This window comes from Pithys albifrons, chromosome 8 (genome assembly GCF_047495875.1).
Source record: "Pithys albifrons albifrons isolate INPA30051 chromosome 8, PitAlb_v1, whole genome shotgun sequence".
NCBI lineage: Eukaryota > Metazoa > Chordata > Aves > Passeriformes > Thamnophilidae > Pithys > Pithys albifrons.
The window spans coordinates 23,994,792-24,022,383 of NC_092465.1; the positions used below are offsets into that span (position 1 = coordinate 23,994,792).

The 27,592-nt window shown below is 39.9% G+C and overlaps 1 protein-coding gene across 1 annotated transcript in view; it reads right to left on the minus strand.

The window, feature by feature from the left end:
- Positions 1–1,101: 1,101 nt before the first annotated feature.
- Positions 1,102–27,592, minus strand: part of TTN (titin) — a 240,521-nt gene continuing 214,030 nt past the window's right edge. Inside the window, exons 231-261 of the mRNA XM_071562604.1 lie at positions 26,958–27,245; positions 26,571–26,870; positions 26,175–26,477; positions 25,705–26,010; positions 23,816–25,582; positions 23,424–23,720; positions 22,569–22,856; positions 22,178–22,477; positions 20,032–22,098; positions 19,637–19,939; positions 19,247–19,552; positions 18,869–19,159; positions 18,449–18,748; positions 18,040–18,345; positions 17,485–17,790; positions 17,103–17,384; positions 16,218–16,811; positions 15,829–16,116; positions 15,418–15,717; positions 14,660–14,962; positions 14,063–14,365; positions 13,362–13,946; positions 12,912–13,217; positions 12,521–12,820; positions 11,699–12,274; positions 11,304–11,609; positions 10,045–10,638; positions 3,985–9,926; positions 3,744–3,897; positions 2,498–2,791; positions 1,102–2,373 (exon numbers count right to left, since the gene is read on the minus strand). Of these exons, the coding sequence (XP_071418705.1) occupies positions 2,075–2,373; positions 2,498–2,791; positions 3,744–3,897; positions 3,985–9,926; positions 10,045–10,638; positions 11,304–11,609; positions 11,699–12,274; positions 12,521–12,820; positions 12,912–13,217; positions 13,362–13,946; positions 14,063–14,365; positions 14,660–14,962; positions 15,418–15,717; positions 15,829–16,116; positions 16,218–16,811; positions 17,103–17,384; positions 17,485–17,790; positions 18,040–18,345; positions 18,449–18,748; positions 18,869–19,159; positions 19,247–19,552; positions 19,637–19,939; positions 20,032–22,098; positions 22,178–22,477; positions 22,569–22,856; positions 23,424–23,720; positions 23,816–25,582; positions 25,705–26,010; positions 26,175–26,477; positions 26,571–26,870; positions 26,958–27,245 (19,154 nt within the window). The 3' untranslated portion in view covers positions 1,102–2,074. The remainder of the gene's footprint in view (positions 2,374–2,497; positions 2,792–3,743; positions 3,898–3,984; positions 9,927–10,044; positions 10,639–11,303; positions 11,610–11,698; positions 12,275–12,520; positions 12,821–12,911; positions 13,218–13,361; positions 13,947–14,062; positions 14,366–14,659; positions 14,963–15,417; positions 15,718–15,828; positions 16,117–16,217; positions 16,812–17,102; positions 17,385–17,484; positions 17,791–18,039; positions 18,346–18,448; positions 18,749–18,868; positions 19,160–19,246; positions 19,553–19,636; positions 19,940–20,031; positions 22,099–22,177; positions 22,478–22,568; positions 22,857–23,423; positions 23,721–23,815; positions 25,583–25,704; positions 26,011–26,174; positions 26,478–26,570; positions 26,871–26,957; positions 27,246–27,592) is intronic.

The following is a 27,592-nucleotide window of genomic DNA, read 5'->3' on the forward strand; positions in this document are numbered from 1 at the left end:
ATATTTTTGTGTCTTGTATTGAGTTTGTTGGTTGGGGTTTTTTTTAAACATCTAAAGAAATGAGAATTAAAAGCTTTCTTGAGTTTTTTTTTCCTTTGGTTTAAAGATTAAAATGAACAGTCTTTTTATTACTCTTTTTTACTTTCTTCCTTAAGGAAGAATTACCATGCACTCTTAAACTTTCATCTTTATGATTGTTTCTAAATATTCCTGGTTCTATCACTTGAAAAAGTTTGGATGTTGTCCTGACCTAAAGCTTAGTTCTTCCAAAATCCTTGTTTTCACTTATCTTTCCTGCATCACTTGGATAGACAGTGGTTGAATATATATAGGCTTATAGGAGATTACAAACAAGAAGTGTGCTTCTATAGTGAGTTAGGGTTTTAAACATTCTACCTGCTTTACTACTTCTGACGAACTTGAGCCATTTTTTTGTTTCAGTAGTAATGGAATGCTGGGAGTCATAGTGATGCACAGCATTTGCTAGCTAATGCTACTGTTGCACTTCAGAGAATTTTCCAGAAGTGTTGCATTGCTGTGAGTGTGTTTTCTCTCACTCTTTTTCTACAGATCAGGGTGAATTCTAAAAGCAGTTACACCTTGGACCTGCCTACCTGGTACTTGTAATTCACAACCCACGGGCCCCCCCCGCCCCCCCCATGTCAGCTGACTTGAGGCATGAAGAACTAATGGGACATGGGCCCTTAATCACCCATGGGAGGTGACAACTTGTAGGTTCATGCAATTAGGGTCAACTAGTCTGTACTGGTTGCAGCTGCCAAAAAAACAGAGGGTATAGAGGAAAGCCTGGAAATAACAGGGCTGAGAACAGCTTAGACATGTGCTAAAATTTCTCATTTGTCAATGAAGACCCTATTACAATTTTTTTTTTCAAAGTCTGACCTTTTTTAAGGTTGATTTTCTGGTGGCCAGGATGTTTCTGATAGATGGCTGGATTTTCAACAGTTAGCTACCTGGTTTACATTTGAGAATTGCACTTCTTTCTACCTCATCTTTTCTTTCAGCAACTCTTTTCCTGTAGTGTAGTCCAGGAACTGTAAAAACAGCATAATAAATAGACAAGGAGACACAGACTTTATGGTGCAGAAAGCATGCTTTATTTCAAATGAACAATTCTATCTCAAGGAGGTTCAACAGCTAACAAGCTCTATTACTACATGAGGAGAACTAAAGCAAATTGAAGTGCAGGCTGGTATTTGATGGTGGAGCAACAGTTTGTTTTCAAACTGTGGTTCATTGCTTAGTTGCCCAGAAGTGACTACAGGGTGTCTAATACTACCACACAAACTCAATCACTGCACCCTATGAACCTCCAAGATGGGGTACTGCTGCTGCACTTGAATACCTAAATAGCTTTGTTGATTAAAGGGATGGCCAGGTGATGGTACTTTTTTAAAAGCTATTCAGGCAGTCAATATGTCAGAAACAGTACACAGACAGTGGGTGAACAAAGTGCTGGCCGCTTGCACTTTGTCCAAAAATTGTCAGTCAGGTATGGAAATTATGACATAATCAGATCCAATGTAAAACATTAAGGCAATGCTTACAGGAGGGTAATTGCAAACATCACCAATGCCTTACATCTCTGATTCAACATAAGTATTTGTGCATGTATGAGATACTATGCACAGTATCATCTCATAGGTGTAGGTAATCTTCAACAGGGAGCCTCTCTACCTGTTGAGGCATTCTTAGACATCAACAATGAGTTGAGGCGCAAAAATTTAGTTAAATGTTGAGCAGGGTAGTCATTTGCTAGGAAACTTTCTCCTGCCAACCTTTCCAAGAGTTATATTTCAAAATGTCATAAAATAAATGGTACAAAACTTCATAACCGTTAACTTCGGCTATATACAGTATGTACATGTCAGTGAAAAAAGTGTTTTAAATTCTTAGGTCAATAATGACTATAAGTCATAATTCATAGCTCTGGACTTGTCTTGTTCAGGTAGGTAAAAAAATATTTTTCTTTTTATATTTACATATCAGATATTTCAGTTCATATATTAATCACTTGTAAAAAAACAAGTGTAAATAATACATATCAAGCTCCCTAATGTGATCGAATATTAATATTCACAGTGGCAGAATCGGTACCAAATTCATTTCCTAAATTCAGGGTATAAAGTCCCCCGTCGTTCTTCTGGACATCCATGATGATCAGGGTGGTTAGATCTTCACTAGTTTCTATGTGGAATCTGCCTTGCTGGTCCTGACTGGTAATTTTTCTCCCCCTGCAGAACCATGTTATTTCAGGAGCAGGGTCACCCGAAAAGGCACAGGATAGTGTGAGAACTTTTCCTTCATCGATGCTGATATCGGATGGAAGAGCTTCAATTTTAGGTGGTACTCCTTTATAAAACAGGAGAAGAAATACCAAGTTAGTCTGTTTCCATTAAACCATGCAACAGCTTTACTCTGAGGACTACTTCAGGATAGCTGAAGCACTAACTCTACCAATAATTATAATGCTCACCTCTCAGACCTGATTTAAGCATTTTACTAGTTGAACTCTCCAGTTGAGCCATACTAGATTTCCCCATAATACTGCTGGAGCTCATCTCTACAAAGGATTCTTTCATGGAGGACATGCTTTTGGCAGACATGCTTTCAAATTTCATCTCAGTCATGCTGCTACTGCTGAAACTGCTGAATGAAGCCTCTTGTTTAGAAGAAGCCATTTGAAAGGACTGAGAAGAAAAACTTTCGTGCATGCTTGCGTCGCCACTGGTCTTCAATACTACCTCTTTTGGAGGTTCTTCAATTAGAGCTGAGGAGCATTGCAAACATAGAAGGAAAAAGCAACAACATCACATTAACAAACAAAGTCATGCAGTTCTGTATGGTTAATTTTACAGAAATGAAGAGACAGCATACTTTGCTTTCAATGGAAAAACTGCAGTGGAGTGTAAAATTGTTTAAAATAATTTGATTCAACATGTCCAAGTCACAAACAGTAACTTAGAAATTAAACAAGTCGTCAAATGAACTTACTGGTATGTATGAGCTTGAAGGAAAAACATACATACTTAAGAAAAACCAGGTTATCACACAGTGTTTATTAGAACCATTATTAGAATTAGATCCTGAGAAATTGTGTATGGTCAGTTCATGTTTGTAGAAGTTGTGAAACATTTTCAAGTTCTTACAAACATGGAATAGTAAAGTCTGTATTTCACTGCATTGATCTGTAGCTATAAAAGACAACAGAAAAGCTCAATCACTGCAGCTTTGCTTTAAACCCAAACACAGTCATACAAGCAAATCATAGTTACCCCCCCCTGCCCTTGATGCTAGGAACTGGGATATGGTATAGCCAATAAAATACTAAACCCAGTTCAGTTAAGTTGCCATAAAAATTTTAACAGTGAAAATGCTTTGTTTTATTGGAACAGATTCTGTTAATAAATGAGGAAAGAGTAATAACCAGCACCAAGGTTTTAACATACTCATCCTAGAATGAACACTCACATACATGCTTATAGCTCTCTATTAACATGCATCTGTTGATGTAATAGAGCACCTGTGTGCTTCACTGTAGGTGTTAGAAAGATTTTCTGATGATGTTTTGGTTCTGTACATAAAACATACAAAAGCAAAATGAACTTGTGAAAATACCTAAGTCAACATTACCAGTACTAGTTATCATAAGTCATTTTAGTAGACATACCACAGATAACGTTGTGATTATTCTGAAAACAACATCTAGAGAACACACTTACGGAGTACAGTCAAAGACGCTGTAGCAGAGCACTGCCCATGGTAATTTTTTGCCTTGACTGTGTATTTTCCAGTGTCAGTCACAGCTGCATTTCGAATTTCAAGAGAATACATGTTTTTAGAGCGAGTTACTCTGATCTGCGATGAAACTGCAATCTGAGGAGGGAAAAATAATGGTTTAATTAAGATAAATTTTATGAATAATTCTAACTTGTCAAGTAAATATATTAAATGATTACTTACAGGTTGATTATTCTTTAACCACTCAATTTCAGGAGAAGGATCCCCAGAAACTTCACAGGTGAACAACACATCTTGTCCTTCATTGACATTCTGAGACTTAGGCTGTGTGATGAATGCTGGTTCGTTGGAGCGCTCCTTAGAGAAGGTCAGAACATACTGGCATTTAATAATGCCTTCATCAGTTTTGCCCTCACAGGTGAGTATACCTTCTTCTTTACTACTAGCATTTTTGATAGTTAACGTGTGATCACTTCCAGAAACACCGTATCTATAATCGTCTGAATTTCTCAGCTCCATTCCGTTCAGCACCCATTTTACTTCAGAGGCACCAGGAATGTTGGCCTTCAGTGTCACTTTCTGCCCTTCAGACACTGTCATTTTAGTTGAAGAAGCTTTAATTTCTGCTTTCACTTGTTTGACATCTTCAGTAACAACTGACTTTTTAATGACTTCTTGAACTGCAGATTTCTCTTCAGTTGCTGCTACTGATTTCTTCTCAGTAGAAGATCTAAGCACCTCATCTTCTTTCTTAACTGATTTATGAGATTCAGATACACTTCTTACCTGAGAATGGATATTTTTAAATACTTGACCGGTAAGCTGGAAGTTAGTTTTTGAAACACCTCCTTCCCCAATAATTTCACAGGTGTATTCTCCTTTATCAGATTCCATGAGCTCATGGATTTTGAGCTCATAAGTGCCATCTGATGAATAATGAAACTTGAAATGATGGTCTTCTTTCAGCTTTTTACCATCCTTATACCAAGCCACTTCTCTGACACTTAAAACATTGCTTTCAACTGCACAAGATAACTTTACCTTTTCTCCAAGAGCTTCTGCTTTCAGATGCTGTTTTATCTTTGGTGGAGAAGCAGCTGGTAATTGTACTTTCTCTGCTGGTACTGTTTTGTCTCCAGGTGGTGACTTAGTTTTTGGGGGACTGCTGATGGGTTCAGGAGATTTCACTCGTTTGGGAGACTTTACTGGCTCTGGAGACTTTACACGAGGCTCAGGAGATTTGATTCTTGGAGCTGATGTAATTGTTTTTTCGGGAATTTTTGTTCTTTGAATGGTCAAAGTAAAATGCGCTTCCTGTCTTCCTTCAGAGTTTTCCACTACAACAGTGTAACTTCCTTCATCTGACATCTGGACCGAAGAAATTTCAAAGGTAGACTTGTACTGTGTTCGTGTTACTTGGAAGCGCCTCGAAGAAACAATGTGTTGACCGGCACGGAGCCATGTTATTGCTGGTGCTGGTTCACCATCAACATCACAGGAAAATCTCGCAGTCTCCCCTTCAGAAACTGTGACTGATCGTGGCTTTGTAAGGATTGTTGCTGGCAGAGTACTTTTAAATGCCTTGTGTACAGTCCTTTCTTCCAATGATTTTTCTTCAGCTGCAGTGACTTTTTCTTCAGAAGCAGCATAGTGTTCATAGGATAAAAGAGATTCTCTTGTTGCTGACATTTCTGATTTGACCTCTCTTACTGAGGAACTTGCTTCTGTTGCAGATGCTTTTTTAAATGAGGAGATTGCATATGCCTCTGTTTTTGTCAAGTCAGGTAAAATTGACCTTGGTACTTCTTCATCTCTCCTCTGGGAAGAGTATGTAGTGTAATCTCCTCCAGTAACATCTAGTGTTGCATAATCAGAACATTCCCCTTTGTAGTTTGTGCATACAGCCCGGTAAGTTCCACTGTCATCAATGTGACAGTCGAGAATCTCCAGAGTTAATACACCACTAGTATTAGTAAAGTGTATCTTACTGCTCTCCTGGAGCTCAATACCATTATGATACCACTTCACTTCAGCAGTTGGTTTTGATTGGACATTTAGAATGAACCTGGTATTATGGCCACATGGTACCCGGTGTGAGCGCATTCTCAGGGTAATGCGAGGAGCGTGGTCAAGGGTGAAAGGCTGCTGAGTCAGAACTTCGTATTTCCTTTCCATAGTTTTTTGAGTTTTCAAAGCAGATTTCATGGACTCATATCTAGAAAATATATCAAATCTTGCCATCCTCTCAAACCGTGAGAGAGATCTTTCACTAGAAACTGGGCTAGGCGAGCGTGGTCGAGTTCTCTCTGGTGTTGGGGATCTTCTCTCACTTTCTTCAGGAGGCCGTGAGCGAGGTCGAATTAATTCAGATACAGGACGCATCAACTCAATGTAAGTTGGTGAAAGGGATCTTCTTCTCCTTAGTAGTCTAGAGGGAGGTGAAAATTCTCTGTGAACTTGTTGTACCATTTCTATTTCTTCTTCTTCTTCTGATGCGATCTCAGTTATTTCTCTTTCCCTCCTTCTCCGGAGTCTACTCTTTTCCTCCTCTGCCATATATTTGAGCTCACTCTTGTATTCAGAGAGTCGTTGAGCAGTGCCAACCGGACGGAGCAATTCTTCATCCTCCCTCTCATCCATTATTCTTTGCTTTTGTTTAGGTGGTCTGTAGGCAGCCCTGTCGTGGCGTTGACGAAGTTCTGCATAGCTTGCACTGGTCTCGGCTTTAGTTGGAATGTGATAGCTTGAATACCTCAGCTCTCTTTTTCTTTCTTCTTCTGAACTGACCTGTGCTCCTGCAGTAGAATACCGAAGGGCAGACAGTTCAAAGCGTGGGGGGCTTCTGCTTGGTGGGGAAGCAGAAAAGCCTAACTCCAGCTCTTCTTCAAGGCGCAGTCTTTCCTCTTCAGTTCTCTTCATGGCTAAATAGTCATCTATAGGCATGAGCAATTCCTCATCAGACAAGTCACCAAGTGATCGCCTTCTTGGCCTGTAATAATATTCATACTCTGGAGATGGGGTACGCCGACGTGCTGGTCTCACAGTTTCAAGATCATCTTGTGTTAGCTTTGGTATGCGCCATCTAGGCTTGTACTGGTCAGAAATACGTGGCAGTGGCATCACGTAGAATTGCTCCCACCTGGAAAGACGTATGCGTTTCTGACGTTTTTGAACAGTCCTCTCAAGTTTTCCTGGCATTTCATACTGGTCTCGCAGCCTCTTATACCACTTCATGTCTGACAGAGGCACAAAGTGTTTAATAGCCTGGTCTTCCTCAAGAGCAGCATGTTTGCGAGGCTCTGGGATCTCATATGGCATACGAAGTCGTCTTTCCTCCTTCTTTTCTTCTTTCTTAATTTCATATTCACCTTTGACAGTCTTTGAGCTTACAGCTGGTTTATATAAGATAGCAGCTTCTCTGAGAGCCTCTTGTGCAGTTTGTGTCAGTGGAACAGCTTCAACCCCAGAAAGGATTTCTGCCATTCGTAGGGTCTTGTCAATTTGCCTTTGTACATGCTTCTCCCGCTCTTCTTCAGTCTTGTACTCACGCTTGACATATTTCAAGCGTTCAACTTTTAGATAAGCCTGACAGCTTGTAGATCCAGCACTGTTAGTAGCAGTGACTCTGTAATAGCCACTGTCTTCTGGTAGAGTATCTCTGATATGCAAAGCATAATAATCTAAGCCTTCATGAATAATATCAAAGTTGGGACCAAAGGATAGAGGTTGACCATCCTTCTCCCATTTCAGGGTTGGTTTTGGTACACCAGATACTCTGATCTCAAAACTGACACTTTGGCCTTCTTGACATTCAGCATTTGCAAGTAGTCTTTTAAACATTGGCCTGAGTGTGGCATCTGCTGGAGGTGGATGCGGAATCACAGTCAGCTTAGCTTTGCAGCTGTCTTCACCATATTTATTGCGTGCCACAATACTGTATTCAGCATCATCTTCTTCAGTGACATTATTGATGACAAGCTGATAAAGACCCTTGTCTGATTCAAAAGTATACTTCTTATCATCATCACCAGGTTTGATTTTCTGGCCTGATTTGAACCATGTTAAGCGAGGTTCTGGGTGAACTGTTATAGTTACTCCAAACCTGACATTTTCTCCGACATACGCAGTGCGGTTATACAAAGGCAGAGTAAATTCTGGTGGATGCTCTAATAGTCTCATAGTATCAACACGTCGTTTAACTTTTCTAACAGTTCTGCATCTGTAGTGCTCAGAAATTTCTCTCACACCTTTAACAAAAAGTTCTGCGTAAGAGCTGTCTTCACCATAATCATTTACTACCTTGCATCTGTAGGTACCATCATCTGATTTAGAAACATCTTTGACATACATGGTTGCCACACCTTCTTCATATTTGATTTCATATTTCTCATTGCTTTCTAATTGTCTCATACCAAAGTACCATGTGACTTGTGTGGACTCATCGTAGTTTTCAATCGTACATACATATTTGGCATGTCCTCCTTCTTCTGCAACGTTATGCTTTATCTGCCCAGCAATGGGCCCAATATCTATTGGCGCAACTTTAACTTTAGCCACTGTGATGCCTTTCTGGGATCTAATCGCACCTCCACAGGAAATGCGGGCTACTGACACCACTGTGTTCCACTCCTTCTTTACTAGAGTTTGGTAGTAACGCCTGTGCCGCAAGGTCTTGATGGCTTTAGTGCTGGTCTTTTCTGTCTGCTGTTTTAGCCACATGTGATTAAGTGCTTCAGCAGCCGTCATCCGAGATTTTCTTTCTTTTACTAGTAGACGATCAATGAAATCCATGGCCTCGACACTTATGTCTTTGAATGCCTCATCATCAAAGCTGTATTCAGCATTTAGAATATTTTCAATAACTTGTTGGTTTGTTTCAGCAATGAAAGGATTAAGGCCACTGAGAAGTATGTATGTTAGAGCACCAACTGACCACATGTCAGTAGCTGTGCTGACCAAATCATGGTGATGCACTTCAGGTGCATAATATTCGGGAGAAGTGAACTGGAGTCTAAAGCTGTCTCCAGGCTTCAATTGTCTGGCTTGACCAAATTCAACAATTTTAACTACAGAGCTTCTTCTTGTGAAGTAAATAATATTGTCTGGTTTAATATCAAAATGTCCAATGCTATGGCGATGTAAAAATTCTAGTGCATCACAGACCTGGCGTACATAACTTACTATTTCTCTTTCGTTAAGTTCAAATGAAGGTGTGCTGATTCTTTCAAAGATGTCAACTCCAGAAATGAATTCAAAAATCATGACCAGTTCTTCTAGGCTCTCAAATGACTCATGAAGATACAGGATATTTTGGTGCCTAGCAATATTTAGAATGGAAATCTCTTTCTTTACCAAAACTTGGTCAGCACCCTTTACTTTGACAAACTTGGCCAGGTAAGTCTTTTTTGAAACTGCTTCAACACAACGGTGTGCAATGCCAAATTGTCCACGTCCAAGCTCTTCTGCAATCATATATTTGTCATAGAGTTCCTTTGTAGAATAGTGAGCTGCTTTAGCTGTTGTGACTTCTCTGGTCTCATCAACTTCTTCATCATAGTTCATTACTCTAGTCTTATCTTCCTTTGTTACAACTGGATCAGTGGGTTCAGAAGGCTGACTTTGGCCAAACTTGTTTTCTGCAATTACACGGAACTGGTAGGTGGTCTTGCCAAATAGGTTCACCACTGTGTATCGTGTATCACGAGCTTGTGCAACACGAATCCATCGCTCTGCTGTTGTAGCCCGTTTCTCAACAGTGTAGTTTATGATCCTGCTTCCACCATCTGTAGCTGGCTCAGTCCAGGTTAAGTTGACTGAATCTCTTGAAATGTCAGTTACCTTTAGACCTCTTGGTGGATCAGGCACATCAGCCACATCTAATTCAACTGTTTTTTGATCAATTCCAAATCTGTTTTTGGCACAAACAATGTAAAACCCTGCATCTTTTCTGTCAACGCCATTTGGGAAAACAAGAGATGTGAATGATCGTGTAACAATGACTTGGTAGTGGCCATTAGTATCAATGAGATCTTGTCCCTTCTGCCATGTGATCACGGGGGGAGGCTTGCCACTGAATGGAATCTTGATGCTCACCACTTCCCCTCGGAGCGCATGTACAGCTCCCATACCTTCCAAGTTTTTGGGCAAGTGAATCTTTGCAGGAACTAGAATGGAAAGAGGAAGAAAAAAACAACACATGACCAAAAGCACATGAGAAGAGCACCAATAGTCTAAATAGTCAAAGCTTAAAAAGAATTTGTCTTATCAAGACCTTTCATTCACCTTCAACATCCAAAGAGGCGGTGCCAGAAATAGATCCTCCTTGGTTGGTAGCTCTGACTTGGTATACTGTGGCATCATCATCTGTTACATTTGTGATGATCAGCTGGTAATATCCACCCTTGAATTCCTGTATCTTGATCTTTTCCCCATCTGGCATGATTTCTTTGCCCTGCCTGTACCACTTGACTATTGGCTTAGGATGACCAGTGACTTTGCAGACAAATGTGGCATTAGCTTGAAATTTCACATTCAGATTCCTTAGTTCTTCCTTGAAATGTGGAGCTTTAATTGGTACATCAGATTTTGGAATGACTGGTTGGGATACCTCACTCCACTCACTTTCACCACCAAGATTTTCACATTTTACACGGAACTCATATTCAAGACCTTCAATAAGATCTTTCACAGAATAGACCGTTTCACGAATTTCATCTGTTGTTACAGAAATCCACTTGTTTTGTTTTTTCTCACGCTTCTCAAGATAATAAGTTCTAATCTTTGCACCGCCATCACTTGCAGGAGGCTTCCATGAGACAACACAGGAATCCTTTGTGACAGCACTTGCTACTGGCTGGCCAGGTTGTCCTGGTTTTTCTGTAAAGAATAAAATAGTACAAAAATTGAAGTGAGCTTGCCTTACTAATTAATTCCAGGGTGTGCTGGTTTTGGCTGGGATAGAGTTAAGTTTCTTCATAGCAGCTGTTATGGGGTTGTGTTTTGGATTTGTGCTGAACACAGGGTTGATAATATAGAGATGATTTTGTTATTGATGAGCAGAGCTTACACAGAGCCAAGACCTTTTCTGCTTTCCATACTGCCATATTGGCAAGGAAGTTGGGGGTGCATGGGAGTTTGGTAGGAGACACAGCCAGGACAGGTGACCTCAAGTGACCACAGGGAAATTCCATATCGCATGACAGCATGCTCAGTATATAAAGTGGGGGGAAGAAGGTGGGGAGGTTTGGAGTGATGGCATTTAACTTCCCAAGTAATATGTGTGATGGGGCCCTGTTGTCCTGGAGATGGCTGAACACCCGCCTGCCCATGGGAAGCAGTGAATTAACTTCTTATTTTGCTTTGCTTTCTTGTGTGCATGGCTTTTGCTTTCCCTATTAAACTGCCTTTATTTCAACCCATGGGTACTCTAGCTTTTTACCCTTCCAATTCTCTCCCTGATCCTGCTGGTGGGGGAGTGAACAAGCAGCTGCATGGGGCTTGGCTGATCGCATACATAAATTGAAACTTTGGCCTCCACTTACCGAATGGAGGCTTTATAAAAACCACTGATGAAACCTCTAGTGCTTCACTGATGCCATATGTATTCTGGGCAGAAACACGGAAATAATAGCCTGCATTTTCAGTTAGGTTAACAATTCTACAAGTTGTGCCCGAAATGCTTGAAGACACAAGTTGCCATTCTGTTCCTTCCTTGGCTTCACGTTTCTCTATGATGTAATTGGTTATCATAGCACCGCCATCATCCTCTGGTGGTTTCCAGCTTATCACTACAGAATTCTTCAGTATAGATTCTATGACAATTGGCCCTAGTGGTTTATCTGGTTTATCTGTACAAGAAAGAGCATATTTTTAGTTCTTATCTCAATCAATATTTGAGAAAATATTCCACAAAAATACTGAAAATAAAATTTATTACCTTGTATTTCCACTTTAAGTACAGTGTCAACGGTTCCAAATGTGTTACTGAGTTGTACTTTGTACTTCCCAGCATGAGTCTTGTGCTGGACATTCTTAATAGCAAGATGAGTATAATGTTCTGTGTTCTCAATAGTAATTGTTTCTGATCCTCTCAAGGGTTTGTTGCCATGGAACCAGGTTATTGCTGGTACTGGTCGGCCAATATACATAACATGAAGGCGGAGAGTGCCACCTGCACCTGCATAGTATTTCTCTTTCAATGGGAAGCCAGGGTGGAACTGAGGAGGAGCCTGCAATAATAGCTTGCCACTAGTTTCAATTTCTCCAACATCATTGGTAGCCATACAAGTGTAGAGACCTTCATCCTCCTGTTCATCTGTCATTACTGTGAGTGTATGATTGCGTCCATCAGATGACATTTTGTATTTTCGGCTTTGTACCAGTTCTTTGCCAAAGCGGTACCATTTAATATCAGGCAAAGGTCTCCCAACAATCTGGCATGTCAGCTGAGCCGCCTCACCCAGTTTAGTTGTAACATCCTGCATTTCTTTTTTTATGGCAGGTGCTTCTCCAGCTATGACAAAGAAAATTAAGAAAACAATGAAGATTATTATGAAATTTTCTTCTACTTCTGTATTAGAAGAAAATAATTTTCATTTATACTTGCTTCTCTTAAAGGTGGAAGACTGCCTTTTAGGACAGTCATGTTGGCAAACAACATATAAAACAAATAGGCAGCATGTTAAGTGCAGCACCATGGTTTATGACACAGTAAATCACAATAATATCACAGCAAATGTGACAATATATTTTGGCTTACATGTTAATTTCGTTTTCACTGCCATAGCAGTCCTTCGAGGTCTGCTGAGACCAGTCTGATTTTCTGCAAAGACACGGAACTCATATTCTGTAGCCTCTAGTAAACCTCCTACTGTAAACTGCCTGTCCTTGATGCGTTCCTTATTGCATTTTTTCCAGGTGCTTTCTCCAGACTGGCGATATTCAACCCAATAGCCAAGGATCTCTTTGCCACCATCACTTTCAGGTCGTTCCCATTCTAATGTAATGCTGTCCTTAAATATAGAAGTGATCTCAATTTCTCCTGGTTGGCTTGGTTTGTCTAAAAATTCAAATAGATACAGAAAATCAATTCCTCTTTAAATAGTATGAAGTTGTTCTTCAGAAGACTGTTAATGCAGCCATTTGCTTACCAAATGGATCCTTGCATACGACTGGTTCAGAAGCAGGACTTGCTTCACTTTCACCAATGTCATTTTGAGCAATGATACGGAATTGATATTCAGCATCTGGAACAAGTCCTGTGACTGTGTACATTGTAGTGGTAATCTGTGTTTTATTATGCCGGACCCATTTTTCTGTAGATGTCTCTTTACGTTCAATGTAGTAGCCAGTTACACGAGAACCACCATCATCTTTAGGTCTGGACCAGGACAAGTTGACAGAACTCTTTGTAACATCAAGCACTTCAGGTGGGTTGTTTGGAGGCTCTGGAGGATCTGTTGATAATAATAATAAAAATAATAGAAATAATAGTGACATAGCATTAAAACTTTTGCATGTATTATTGCGTTTTTAGATGATCTCATAGTAACTTCTTTATTGATTGATTGATTGATTTATCTATCTAAGCAGGAACTTACTTAGAGGTGTCTTTGGTACTGCTGGTTCTTCGGATTTAAGAGATTTGCTAATACCAAAATGGTTTTCAGCAGAAACACGGAAGTGATATTCCACATTTTCTTTGAGCCCTTTCACCACCAGTGACGTCCCTTTTACTCTGGAGTCAACAGTATACCAGGCAGTCTTTGGTACTTCTCTTCTCTCAACAATATAACCTAGGATATCTGCACCACCATCATCTGTAGGAGGTCTCCAGCTTACTCTGACAGAACGCGCTTGTATATCATCATACTCCAGTGGCCCTTCTGGTGGATTTGGAATGCCAATCACTCTGACTTTAATATACACAGCTTTTTTGCCACACTTGTTTTCAAGTGCCAAATCATAGGTGCCTGAATCTTCTCTTTCTGCATCTTTGATCACAAGTTCCGTGTGAGTCTCAGAGGTCGCAATCATAGCCCTCTTGCTGATGTCCTGTCCTTCCTTTGTCCATTTGCATACTGGGATGGGCTTACCCTTAATGGGTATTGTAAGCCGGATTACTCCACCTTGTCTCACCATGAGACCTTCTTGGTATTTTTCATCAAGTTCATAGTCAGGATATTCTGTAAACAAAATTAAGACGTCATGCTATGTCTGTTTTACAGATGATACCATGTATGTTTTAGGAAAATATTTTTTAGGACAACTTTCAGCAAGAGTTAATACTTGAAGGTCTTACCAAGCATTTCTGTTATTTTGACTGTTCCTGGAACTTCAGCAGGTTCTCCTGGCCCACCAGCATTACAGGCTAGCACTCGGAATCTGTACTCTGCACCCTGGGGGAGATGCGTCAAGGTGTATTCACGAATCTTGGTTGGTGTAGTATTGCATTTGGTCCATTCAAATTGATCAACCTTCTGCATCTCAATTAAGTAGCCAGTAACTTTAGAACCACCTTCATCTTCTGGTGGACTCCAAGCCAGGGAGACAGATGTTCTTGTAGTATCAGTGACTCTGGGATTCTGAGGTTTACCTGGAGGAGCTGGAAGAGATCATCGGGGTGTAGGGGTGTGGGTGTGTGTGTGTGTTAATGAATATTTAAAACAGTAAACAAATGCTAACTTGCAACATATGAACTGTTAATAAGTCAGTAGTCCATTTATATAGGAAAACTTTGAATGAAAGATTTTCATTAATATTTTCTTTGTTTTCTTCAGTCAGAATTTCATTTATTAATACATCCAGATAAATTTATGAATTAGCAAGAAAGAGTAAATTTTACTAGTGTCATTGCTTTCTGCCCTAATGTGCTTAATGTATGTAGGAGATTACTTACCGATTGGATCTCTGGCAACAGCAGACTTGGAAGGACGGCTGGGTTTTCCAGTGCCTCTGGCATTGATTGCTGTGACTCGGTGTTCATACTCCAATCCTTCGACCAATCCAGTGGAACGGTAACGAGTCATAGTAACTGGGACTTTATTTACACGTATCCATCTATCTGCTCTAACTTCTTTGCGTTCCACAATATAACCAGTGATCTGTGAGTCACCATCATCTTCTGGAGGATACCAAGTTAATGTCATGCCATCTCGAGAGATATCAAACACTTCTGGAGTGCCAGGAGGACCAGGAATACCTGTAAAACATGACACAGAATTAGTGAAGAAGCATCAAATGATTCTATACATTATTAACATGCAACATATTGTGAATGACAATGTAATATCAATGCCTTATTGAAGTCTTTTTATCAGCAGATATCTAAGTATTTTACAAATTAGGTCAGTGAAATAATCCTGGTTTTGTAATGTGGTAAAGCAATTTTTCAAGCCTAATGGTAGACCTGAGCAGAAAACCCAAGTTTACCACGCACATTCTCTGCAGTTCATCTTTATTGCCTATATAGATTTGTGGATGGCATTTTTCTCCAACATTACTAACAAGATTACTGTGCATCATAATGTACCATTTTATTTGGCAAAAGGGAGTGGCAACATCTAGAAAAATCTAATCTACTCATGGGTATATAAGCCCACTTAAATGTATATTTTTATTTTTAAAGGTAGAGAATAAACAAAACTTCTGACTTACGGATTCTGCTCTTGCATTCTATAATTTCAGACTGCAGGTAAGATCCAATTCCAAAGCGGTTTGTAGCAGCTACCCGGAACACATATTCTGCACCTTCAACCAGTCTGGTGAACTTAAATGTTGTCCTGGTTACTGACTCTGAAACTGGCAGCCATCCAGGACGGTGAGCATCACGCTGTTCTACCACATACCCACTAAGGGTAGCTCCACCATCCAGCTCAGGTGGCTCCCAGGAGATGGTTACATAATTCGAATCAACTTCATCAATTCTGATAGGTCCAACAGGTGGTCCCGGTTTGTCTAGGAAATAAGAAAGAAAATTAAAGAACAAGTGGAAAAAAAGAATCATATTGTGCATGTAAAAGTTCAAAGGGAGAAAGGTTATGGACAATTATTTTAATGAATTCTTACCAAGGATTATAACCTTTAGTGTATCAGTAACTGTTCCAGTTGTGTTCTTCAGTTCCAGTGTATACTCTCCAGTGTCATGTATGGTGGTCTCACGCACAGTTAATTTAGCCATTTTGGCAACAGTCTCCATTTTGATGCGTTCTGATTCTTTTAGTTTAGAACCAGCAAAGAACCAAGATGCAGTTGGAGGTGGTCGTCCTTCAATTGGAATGGCTAATTCAATGGGCTTGCCAGCAGGTACGTGAATTGTCTTCTGAGGTATTCCAGCAAAGTCAATTGTTGGTAGAACTAAGAAAAGAAAATAATTGATATTTTAAATACCTGTTTTATAAATATCACATTCATTTGGTGTAAGCTTCACCCAATTATTTTCAACAGTGGACACCTACCTTTTTGGTCTTGGACTGTTACTGCTGTGACAATCTCTCGTGGTTCTGACATGCCCTTCTGATTCTGTGCTCTGACCCTGAACAAGTACTGTTCGCCTTCATTGAGAGAGATAATTGTATGTTCATAGACGGTAGGCTTCAGTGTCACTACTTTCAACCATCTTTCTGTTCCAGCTTTGCTGGCCTCAATAACATAGCCTGTCAATCTGCTGCCACCATCATGCAGTGGTTTCTCCCATGCAAGAGTAACAGTTGATTTAGTGGTGTCAATAACTTCGAGTTTTTGTGGTACCATGGGGACATCAGATACTAGTACTGCATCAGATGTTTCACAAGCTTCACCAATGCCATAAATATTTTCTGGTAGTACTCTGAAATAATACAAAGCTCCTTCTAGGAGTCCAGTAACTCTATAAAATGTCTTGCTGCATTTGGTAGTGACAGTCTTGTAAGCTCTCATGGAAGCTTCACGTTTCTCAATAATGTAATTGTTGACTGGGGCTCCACCATCAATGGTTGGAATATCCCAAGTAAGTGTCACAGAATCTTTTGATGCTTCCTTAACTTTCACTGCAGATGGTGGACCAGGTGTATCTAAAACAAAACAAAACAAAAAATAATAATTTATTTTTTTCCTTTTGGATCCTTTAATTTTACCGTCAATTACTGCTTCTGCATAAAATAAAAATGATGGGATTTGATTTATAAATTAGAACAGCTTCAGACACTATGTATTTTTCTATGGATTAGATTGTTTCTTGGACTTCTCAAACATTCTCATGTTATTTAAAGTGAAAACTTCCTGTGGAAATGAATGACACTTATTCCTGAGCAATGAGCACGAAGAGTGGTGTAATGCCCATATACGATTGAAGCAGTACTTACCATACACTTTCACAGAAATAGTTGCAGATTTTTTTCCTGATTGATTCTCAGCCTCAATGATGTATTTTCCAGCATCATACCGATTAACTTTATCCACAATAAGCAGAGAATAGCTGTCTGTAGTATCAATAATAGCTCGACTTACAAGGTCAACACCCTGCTTGCTCCATGTGATTACAGGAGCAGGTCTGCCAGATACAGAGACCATTAGGCGCAGGGAACCACCAGCTCTGACTGTAACTGTCTTCTTCAGATCTTCAGCAAGCTCAAGCTCAGGTATTTCTGATAAAGGGTGTAAGAAACATGGAATTAACCAATCTCTTAGTAGTTATAAAGGAAAATATAGTAATGCCTTAAAATATACAGTAAATTTTCAAATTACCTATTCTTTCCACAGGTTCTATTTCTGCTGATGATTCACTAAATTCACTCATACCGTTCACATTTGTAGCAGCAACTCTGAATTGGTATTTCTGGTTTGTTTTAAGACCAGTCACGGTGAACTCAGCATTCCTCAGAGTGGCGGTTGTATGTGGTCGATACCACTGTTCACTACCTTCTTCCTTCATTTCAAGAACATAGCCTAAGATGTCAGCACCACCATCATACGTGGGCTTTGACCATGCTAAACTTATGCTGTGCTTAGTAGTATCCACAACTCTTGGAACTGAAGGCGATGCAGGAGTATCTTTAAAAAAGAAGAAAATGCATTTCACATTGGCGGAGGAAGCATTTTACAATCAAAAGTGATTCCCAAACAGTTAACTCAGGGAAATGTGTTTAAGATGAACTCTAATTGCTTTTAAGTTTATTATAATACCAGCTAGTTCAGTGAGGTTATATGTGGTTATAGGTTTCTTAGTTGAAGCATCAAGGTGAGTTTATACTCCATTATTATAAATAAATATTAAAGTATGTTTTAAGTATGGTAACTTACATGTTGGTTCTTTACATAACATGTACTGTGAAGCTTCACTAGGTTCACTGTTTCCAGCAGCATTCACTGCAGTGACACGGAATTGGTACTGGCACCCTTCCATAAGACCTGTGACTTTCAGTCTGGTATCATAAATGGTGTAATCTCTGTTCACGCGTGTCCAGCGCAGACTTTTCCTTTCACGTTTGTCCACAAGATAGTCCTTAATCTCACTGCCACCATCTGATTCTGGTTTTGACCACTGAATAATGATATGTTCCTTGCCAACACTCACTTCTTCAGGAGCACCAGGCTGTGTTGGAATAGCTATTTTTTTTAAAGGTGAAAAAATATTATTATTTAGCACGTTGTTGATCTCTGAGAACTATTCTGCAAATTCTAATGAAGAATGGAAGATAGTAACACTCACTGAAAGCATTCCTGGCAATCACAGGTTCTGATTCAAGTGGAACACCTGGTCCATATTTGTTGACAGCTCTCACACGGAAGATGTATTCATTATTTTTAATAAGTTTTGTTACCACAGTGGATAAAGTCTGGCATTCAGGCTCAACAATAACCCAGTGAAGTCTGCTGGTTTCACGCCTTTCTATGATATAGTGACTGATTTCTGCACCTCCATCTTCCTCAGGAATATTCCATGCCAGAGTACATTTCTCTTCTGTTACTCTGCTAATTGTGATTTTGCCTGCACATGGACCTGGTGAATCTGTGTAGGGTTTAAAATAAGTGTTTCAATTTGTGACTAAGGAAAAGCATCTCATTCTGATTTAAAAGAATGTGGGTTTCTTAGTATACTAAGTATGAATATTAGTCATGGGATACGTACCAAGCACTTTGACAAGAACAGAAATTTGTTTCATTCCACTGGCATTTTTAACTGTTAGAGTGTATTTTCCACTATCACTTCTGTCACAGAACTTGATAATTGCAATAGCTCGTTTGCTGGTGTATTGCAGAGATATCTTTTCACATAGCTCCAGTTCCCTGTCACCTTTGGACCAGAAGACTTTTGGTTCTGGTTTCCCACCAACAGCTGCATCAAGAACAAGATCTGATCCAGCCCTGATGCTCAAAACTTCTCCCTGCAGTCTGGCATCAAGTTCAGCCTTTGGTGGTGCTGGAAAGAGATGTTTGGAAAAAAATTACATGACAGTACTAAAAATAGAACATCATGTTTTAATTGTTCCAAATGAATATTGCTTACAGTATTCATCTTTGCAAATGACAGCACCAGTTGATTCAGATCCTTTGCTAATCACACCAGCAGCATTCTTTGCTAGTACACGGAATTCATAGGCTTCATCTTCACTAAGAGCTGTCACAGTAAAAAAGTTTTCTGAGACAATGGTGTAGTTGCATTTCAGCCAGCGTCCATCACCAGATTCGTTATATGGTTTGCGCTCTATAATATATCCAATAATTTTGCTTCCACCATCATAAAGTGGGGGCGACCAGCTCAGTGACACTGTAGATCTCGTGACATCTGTTACTTCTGGTCTTCCTGGTGGATCTGGAGGGATAAAACAGGAAAAATGAGAACAATGCAATTCTATTTTAGCTTAAGTAACAATGTAACACTAAAAGTAATACTTACCAACTGGATTTTGAGCCACTACAGGTCTGGAAGCTTCACTAGCTTTGCTAACACCTGCAGCATTTAGCGCATAGGTTCTGAATTGATATTCTAGGCCTTCCACCAATCCTGTGACTTTGTAGTTGCAGTCACAGCATGGCACTTTGTTTTCCTTCACCCAAAGGATGGTGTTGCGCTCCTTCTTTTCCACCCAATATCCAATGACTTTGCTGCCACCATCATGATAGGGTTCCTCCCAGCGAATGGCCATGGCAGTGGCAGACACAGAATAGACTTCTGGCCTTGAAGGCGGGCTTGGTGGAACTAAACATGAAAAAGAAAGGGAGGAGAATGTTAGTAATTACAAATACCTCAGTCAGAGGAAAAGAACAAATTTTGGGAAGTGTTTCACTTACCGAATGGGTGCTCAGCAACTACTGTTTTTGATTCAAGTGGCTTGCTGACACCAAATCTATTTTCTGAGCTTACTCGGAAACTGTACTCTTGGTATTTGGTGAGATGAGTGACTTTAATCTGTGTACGTTTCACACTGGAGTTTACCAGCTGCCATGCTGTTGTGCCAGATTCACGTTTCTCTACAATGTAGTTTGTAATGTCACTGCCACCATCATCTTCAGGTTCTTTCCAGGTCAACACACAGGACTCAGCAGAGACAGATGATATTTCAATTGGGCCAGTGACAGGACCTGGTCTTCCTATGACTACCACTGTAACAGCAAATGTTTTTGCACCAGCAGTGTTTTCAAGTGTAAGGTAATATTTACCAGAGTCACCTCTCATACTGTCCTTTACAGTCAGTGTGGTTCTGTCTTTTGTTGTCTTGATAGTCACTCTCTCAGTTTCCTTCAACCTCATCTCCTCAAGTTTCCATGTCACTTTTGGAGCTGGGCGCCCACTGATTGGTATATCAACAGTAAATGTGCTTCCAGCCTTGCATGTTATGAGTTGTCTGCTTATATCGCTGAGATCTGCTGTTGGTTCAATCTGTGGCTCCTTAACAATAACAGAAGAGAAAGCTTCTCTTGGCTCACTGTAGCCAGCATCATTCTTTGCCTTCACTCGGAACTCATACTCAGTGTTCTCTACAAGGCCTTCAACAGTGAAAGTAAGCTGCTTGGTTTGTCCAGCTCCAATCCAGGAGTCAGATCCTTTTTGTTTCATTTCAAGAAGATATCCAGTAATACGGCTACCACCATCATGATCAGGTTTAAGCCAAGCTAAAACTACAGAAGATTTGGTTGTATCAACAATATCTAGTCTCTTAGGTGGAGCAGGTTCTTCTGTGGCTACAACTGGTTCTGTTAATTCACAGGGTTCACCTACACCATATTCATTTTCTGCTGATACTCGGTAGTAATATGGCACACCTTCTGCCAGATCCGTGACCTTAAAGATCTGTCGAGTGCATTTTGAACTCACTACTTGCCAGCTACGACGACTTGCTTCACGTTTTTCCACAACATAGTGATGGATACGAGAACCTCCATCCAGAACAGGAGCATCCCACATTAAAGTAATAGATCCTCGAGTAACATCTTTAAATGTAATAGGACCTGGTGGACCAGGTGTGTCCAAAACCTTTACAGTAAATGTAATAGACTTACTTCCACTGTTGTTTTCCACAGTAAAGACATACTTGCCCGCATCATTTCTATTGCATTCCTCCACAGTCAATGTGCTGAATGAATCAGTTGTTTGAATGTTAGCACGCAAGCTGAGATTAGCATCTGCTTTGGACCACACTGCAGTAGGAACAGGCCTTCCAGAGAAGGCAATAAACAGACGAATGCTTGCACCTGCTCTTACGATATGAGTCTGCTTGAAGTTTGCATCAATATCAATTTCAGGTGCAGAAAGCCTGTCCACAGTTTGGACTGAAGCAGGAACTTCACAACTTTCTCCTTTGCCAGCGCTGTTGACAGCACTAACTCTGAATTTATAGTGTTCCCCTGCCTCCAAGTCAACAACAGTGTATTTAGTAGCAATAACAGTCTCTGCATTGACTTTCTGCCATGCTTCGAGGTCAGCTTTGCACATCTCAATGATGTATCCAATTATTTCTATGCCTCCATCAAAAACCGGCTTTGTCCACTCTAAGCTTACACTAGTCTTTGATGTATCTGTCACCTTTACAACATTAGGAGCACTTGGTGGGCTGACTGGTTCTCTGCACTTAATCAGCCTTGAAACATCACTTGGAGGTCCAACTCCTGCAGCGTTTTCAGCCATGACATGGAACTCGTACTCATTGCCTTCAATAAGTCCGGTTACTCTGTATCTGTTTTCAGTAATGGGCCTCTTACTGGATACTTTAACCCAGCGCATGCTCTTCTTTTCTCTCCTTTCAAGAATATACTCATTTATCTCACTTCCACCATCTGACTCTGGTCTTGCCCATGTAAGTGTGATACTGTCTCCTGTAACATTGGTAGGCTCTGGAGTTCCTGGTGCATCAGGGAGAGCTAAAAAAGGAAAAATGTCATTAGAAAGACAAGATGATAACTCCACAGATATTTTATACAGAATGAGGTGGGAACTTACTGTAAGGTATTTGTGCGATAACTGGATCAGACTCCAATGGTCTGCCAACTCCAAATTTGTTGACTGCAGAGACACGGAACTGGTACTCATTGCCCTTAATTAATTTAAGTGCTGTGTAGCTGCAAGCTTCACATTTATCTTCAACTAATGCCCAAGCAATCCTGCTGGTTTCACGTTTTTCAATTATGTAGTGAGAAATAGAAGCACAACCATCATTAGCTGGAGGCTCCCACCATAATGTGACCTTTTCTCCGGTGATGTTTGTGAATCGTATTGGTCCACCAACTTTTCCTGGTGTGTCTGCAATTTTAAAGGTTCAGAGTTATAATTTGGTGACATTAGAATAAAATGCTATTTTCCAAAAGCATGCTGAAAGTGTTCGGTGCAGTACCTTGTACTCTGATGGTAATATCTTCACGTTTAGTGCCCGATGCATTTTTGGCTTCTACTGTGTACACTCCACGATGATCCCGGGTAGCATCTCTAATGAAGATTGTACTATATCCAATAGCTGTAGTTATTTCTATATTCATTATTTTCTCTATCTCTTTACCATCCTTAAACCATGTCACTTTAGGTACTGGACGTCCTTTGATTAAAGCTTTAACTCTAATACTCTCTCCAGCTTTAGCAGTAAGACCTTCAAAGTGCTCAGCGCCAAATTCAATTGTTGGAGCAACTAAAAAAGGAAAATATAATTCAGTTCCCATATAGCATAGTATTTTTCTGGATACCCTTTTAAATGTACTAATTATACAAGCTTGTACAATATATAATTCTTTCACTTAGAAAATGGCATTCTCTAGATAGCAGTTATTATATGAACTACAAACTTATTTTTCCTGTAAGCACCCATAAGTGCATCATATTAATAACAGGTGAAAAGCTGTTAATATGTGCTGTTAATAGTATGCCAAGCTACCTGAGTCACATTTTAATTTCTAAATTATTCAGTCCATCAGAATATTACAGTTTATGCTTTCTTTCCAATTTTCCTGCTGCTAATTCTGCTTATCGAAGAGAAATATAGACTGCCATGCCTTTCAGCAGTTGATTATGCATGTCTGCCAGATTTGGGTCTTTAGACCTTTCCATCTTGGAGCACAAACATAAATATTCTGAATTGAATAGAACTACCTCAGTCACAAGTTCTTTACCCCTTGGCTTTCCATTTCCCATCAGTACAGCCAGAAACTCTAGCTGTCTTCAGTACCCAAATAAAAGCATATTAAGAAATAATTCTTACCATTTTCATCTCTGGTCATGATATAGCCTGAAGACTGTGAAGGTGGGCTGATTGTACCAACAGCATTTCTTGCAAGCACTCTGAACTCATATCGGTCACCCGAACTGAGTCCTGTAACTGTATATTGGCATTCACTGACATCAGTAAAGTTACACCTGAGCCAACGGTCTGCACTTCCTTGCCGTTTCTCAATGCTGTAAGCCACAATCTTACTGCCTCCATCACGCAGTGGGGGGGTCCATTTCAGGGTGATTGTTTCCCTAGTGACATCAATGTAATCAGGAGTACCAGGTGGATCTGAAAGGAAAATAATGAAGATTTATTTTTATTACTGCTCACCATAATCTACAAGAATAGAATTTTCTTGGATGAGTGATTGATTATTCACTTACCCACTGGAGAGACTGCCAAAGTAAATTTGCTTGGCTCGCTAGCTCGGCTTAGACCTGCAGCGTTTTCAGCATATACTTGGAACTGGTAATCTAGGCCCTCAAGCAGTCCAGTAATCCTGTATTCTCTGCTAGATATTAATGCAACATTAACCTTCTGCCACAAAATACTGTTTCGTTCCTTCTTTTCAACATGGTATCCAATAATTTCTGAACCACCATCATAAACGGGAGCATCCCAAGATATGGTCATTCCATCAGCGGTTATATTGTATACAACAGGCTTGCCTGGGGCACCTGGTGGTCTAAACTGATGCTTTGCCACAACATCTGCTGAGACAAGAGGGGGACTCACTCCATATCTGTTTTCTGCACGAACTCTAAACTGATATTCAGTGTCTTTAACAAGGTTTGGTACTTTGAAGGTTGTTCTTGCAGCACTTGAACACACCAACTTCCAGTTCATTTGTGAGGTTTCTCTCTTCTCAATACTGTAGCCAGTAATTTCTCCTCCTCCATCATCCTCAGGAGCTTCCCATGACAAAACTACACTATCTGCCTTGATTTCGTCTAGTCTTAAAGGTGCTTTTGGCTTAGATGGAGGACCAAGAGTGATTACAGTGATGGTGAATGACTTTCTGCAGACTACATTATCAAGAATTAAAGTATATTTGCCACCGTGCTCCTTTTTCACATTCTTGATGCTTAAGCTTATTTTGTTTTCTGTTTTCTTGAAACGAAGTTGTTCTGTTTCTTTAAGAGGGAGGTTGTCCTTAAGCCAGCTCATTGATGGCTTAGGTTTACCTTTATAGGGCAATTCAATGTGCAGGTTATGCCCAATTCTTACAGAAATCTGACCTCCAGGAATATCAGAAAGGTCAGCCTCAGGTGTTATTATAAGTTCTTTCACTGTAATGGGTCCAACACTCACGCAGTCACTCATGCCTTTTTCATTTTTAGCAAAAACTCTGAATTCCATGACAGAAAGTTCCTTAAGTTTTTCAACTACAAATTCACAGCTCTTGCTTGTGCCTGCATAAGTCCATTCTTTCTCTTCCTGAAGTTTCTTTTCAATAACGTAGTCTGATATGATGCTACCACCATCATAGTCAGGTTTGCTCCACTGCAATGTAACGGAACTCTTTGTAGAATCTTTCATGGCTAGGTCTTTTACAGGTCCAGGTATGTCTGCAGCTTTCACTGGTTCAGGTGTCTCACAAGGTTCACCCAGTCCAATTTCATTTTCAGCAAGAACACGGAAGAAGAATGAAGTCTTCTCTGACAGGTTAGTTAACTTGAAGGTGGTATGAGAACACTTTGTTGTAACAGTTGACCAGGCCCTCTTTGTAGCATCTCTTTTTTCAACAACATAATTTGTTATTTCAGAACCACCGTTAATGAGAGGAGGCTCCCACACCAGTGTAACTGTGCCACGAGAAACGTGCTTAAGCTGCAGCTTCTGGCAAGCAGAAGGTGTGTCAAGTACTTTTACATTCACAAATGATGATTTTGCTTCTCCAACTCCGTTTTCAATTGTAAGAACATATTTTCCTGTATCATTTCGGGTAACTTGAGGAATAATAAGTAGTGTAGAAGATTCTGTGTTCTGAATGATGTATCTCTCATCAGTCCCAAGATTCTTGTCACCCTTTCTCCATATGACTGTTGGAGGAGGTCTTCCTTTAAATGGAATCATTATTTGCACATCTTCGCCTGCTTTAGCAACAATAGATGTCCGGAGAGCAACATCCAAATCAATCTCTGGTGCCACTGTGGAAATAAATAAAAAATCGATAATGCATACTTGGAATGTAAAATAAGAAATCACTTGAAAAAAAAAACCGCAAAAAAAAATGCACAGAAAAGTGTTAAGTCACTAAAAGGTACAGTACCAAGAATATCTTTAGCTTGAACGGGTTCCATCATTTCAATAGGCTCTCCTTGTCCAGCACAATTTATAGCAGACACACGGAAATAGTAATTAACACTTGGCTGAAGGTGGGATACAACATACTCCGTTGTTCTCACTTCTCCCTTAGTACTGACTACAGTCCATTCTTGCTCTTCACCTTCCCTTTTCTCCACCACATAGTTGGTAACTGGACTTCCTCCATCATAAGTAGGTTTAATCCAGCCAAGTGTGACAGATGTCTTGGTTGTATCCACAATCTTCAGCTTCGTTGGTGAGCCTGGCTTATCTGTAAGTGACAGTTTATGGGGGAAAAAACACCAGTCAGAATCCATATTTACAGTTAATCGTAAAAAGAAAATATGCCCTCAGTCACACTGGTGCAATCCCACACTAACTGCTCATTGTTCATTGATTTCTGACCAACTGGAAATACCGCACATTGTTTCTTACCAATAGGGTCTGCAGCTTTGTAGAAGTCAGAAGCTTCAGAGAATGGACCTTGTCCAGCTGCATTGACAGCACAAACTCGAAAATGATATTCGCTGTTTTCAGTCAGACCTGTTACTTTCTGTCTGGTGTCCCGAATGGTTTCTTTAGTAACCTTGAACCAACTCAGACTTTTCTTGTCACGCTTCTCAAGAAAATATCCTGATATGTCACTGCCTCCATCAGCTGTGGGTCTATTCCAGACAACGGTCATAGAATTCTTGGTTATCTTTGTGACTTCTGGTACACTAGGTGGTCCAGGTGCAACTGATTAAAAAATTATATGTCAGTAGATCAGTACTAATTACCAATAATACACAAGACAATTCAGTTGTGTAAGTTGTTTTATATGTTTCTTACCAAATGAATTTTTGGCTATAACAGGTTCAGATTCCAGTGGATCACCAATTCCAAACTTGTTCACACCACGGACGCGGAACAAATATTCATTTCCTTTGATGAGTTTTGTTGTAGTTATGATACATCCTTCCAGTTTTTCAGAAATTAAAGACCAAACAACCCGACTTGTCTCCCGTTTTTCAACAACATAGTGCGTTACAGGCGCACCACCATCATCTGCTGGTGGTTCCCACATTATCGTAATCTTTTCAGCAGTGACTGTCTTAAACTCTATAGGTCCAGTTGGGGGTCCTGGCTTGTCTGTGAAAGACAGAAGAAAGATGATGTTAAGTATTTATTACTGAATTATTATTTAATAGGAAAATACAGTTGCATCTCAAGACTTACCAAGTATCTGGACTCTAATGTGGGCTGATGCTGAACCCATGGCATTCTTCAGTTTTAATTCATAGGTGCCACTGTTGAGTCGATTTGAGTCCTTGATGAGTATAGAAGCAAAATCTGTTGTATTTTCAAAAGAGACTAATGCACTGGTTTGTACCTCATGGCCATTTTTGAACCACTCAATCGTGGGTATAGGCTTGCCTGAGATGCCTAGTTTTAGCTTAACCGAAGTTCCTGCTTTGTATTTCACCACTTCTGTATATTCTGGTGGCACATCAATTTCAGGTGCACCTTAAGGAAAAAAAAAGGGTAAAAATATGCTTATTTTAGCCCTGTATTTAATAAACCCCCAGAACAATAGTACTTTATTTAAGCTAATATTTATGGGTACTTGATAAATAAAGATCAAAGACAGCATGTATAACTTAAATCATAGACCTAGAGCTAGAACCAAGACAAGACAATCACAGGTATAAATATAATCACTTTGGCCATGGGGCATGGGCAGACTTCCGTTGTTCAGGGAATAAATACCATGAGACTTTAAAAATGAAAATACAAAGATGTTCATTACAATCATGCCCAAATGCTCACAGTCATTCAAGCTTATTGAATCAATCAATATAAATTAGCTTTGC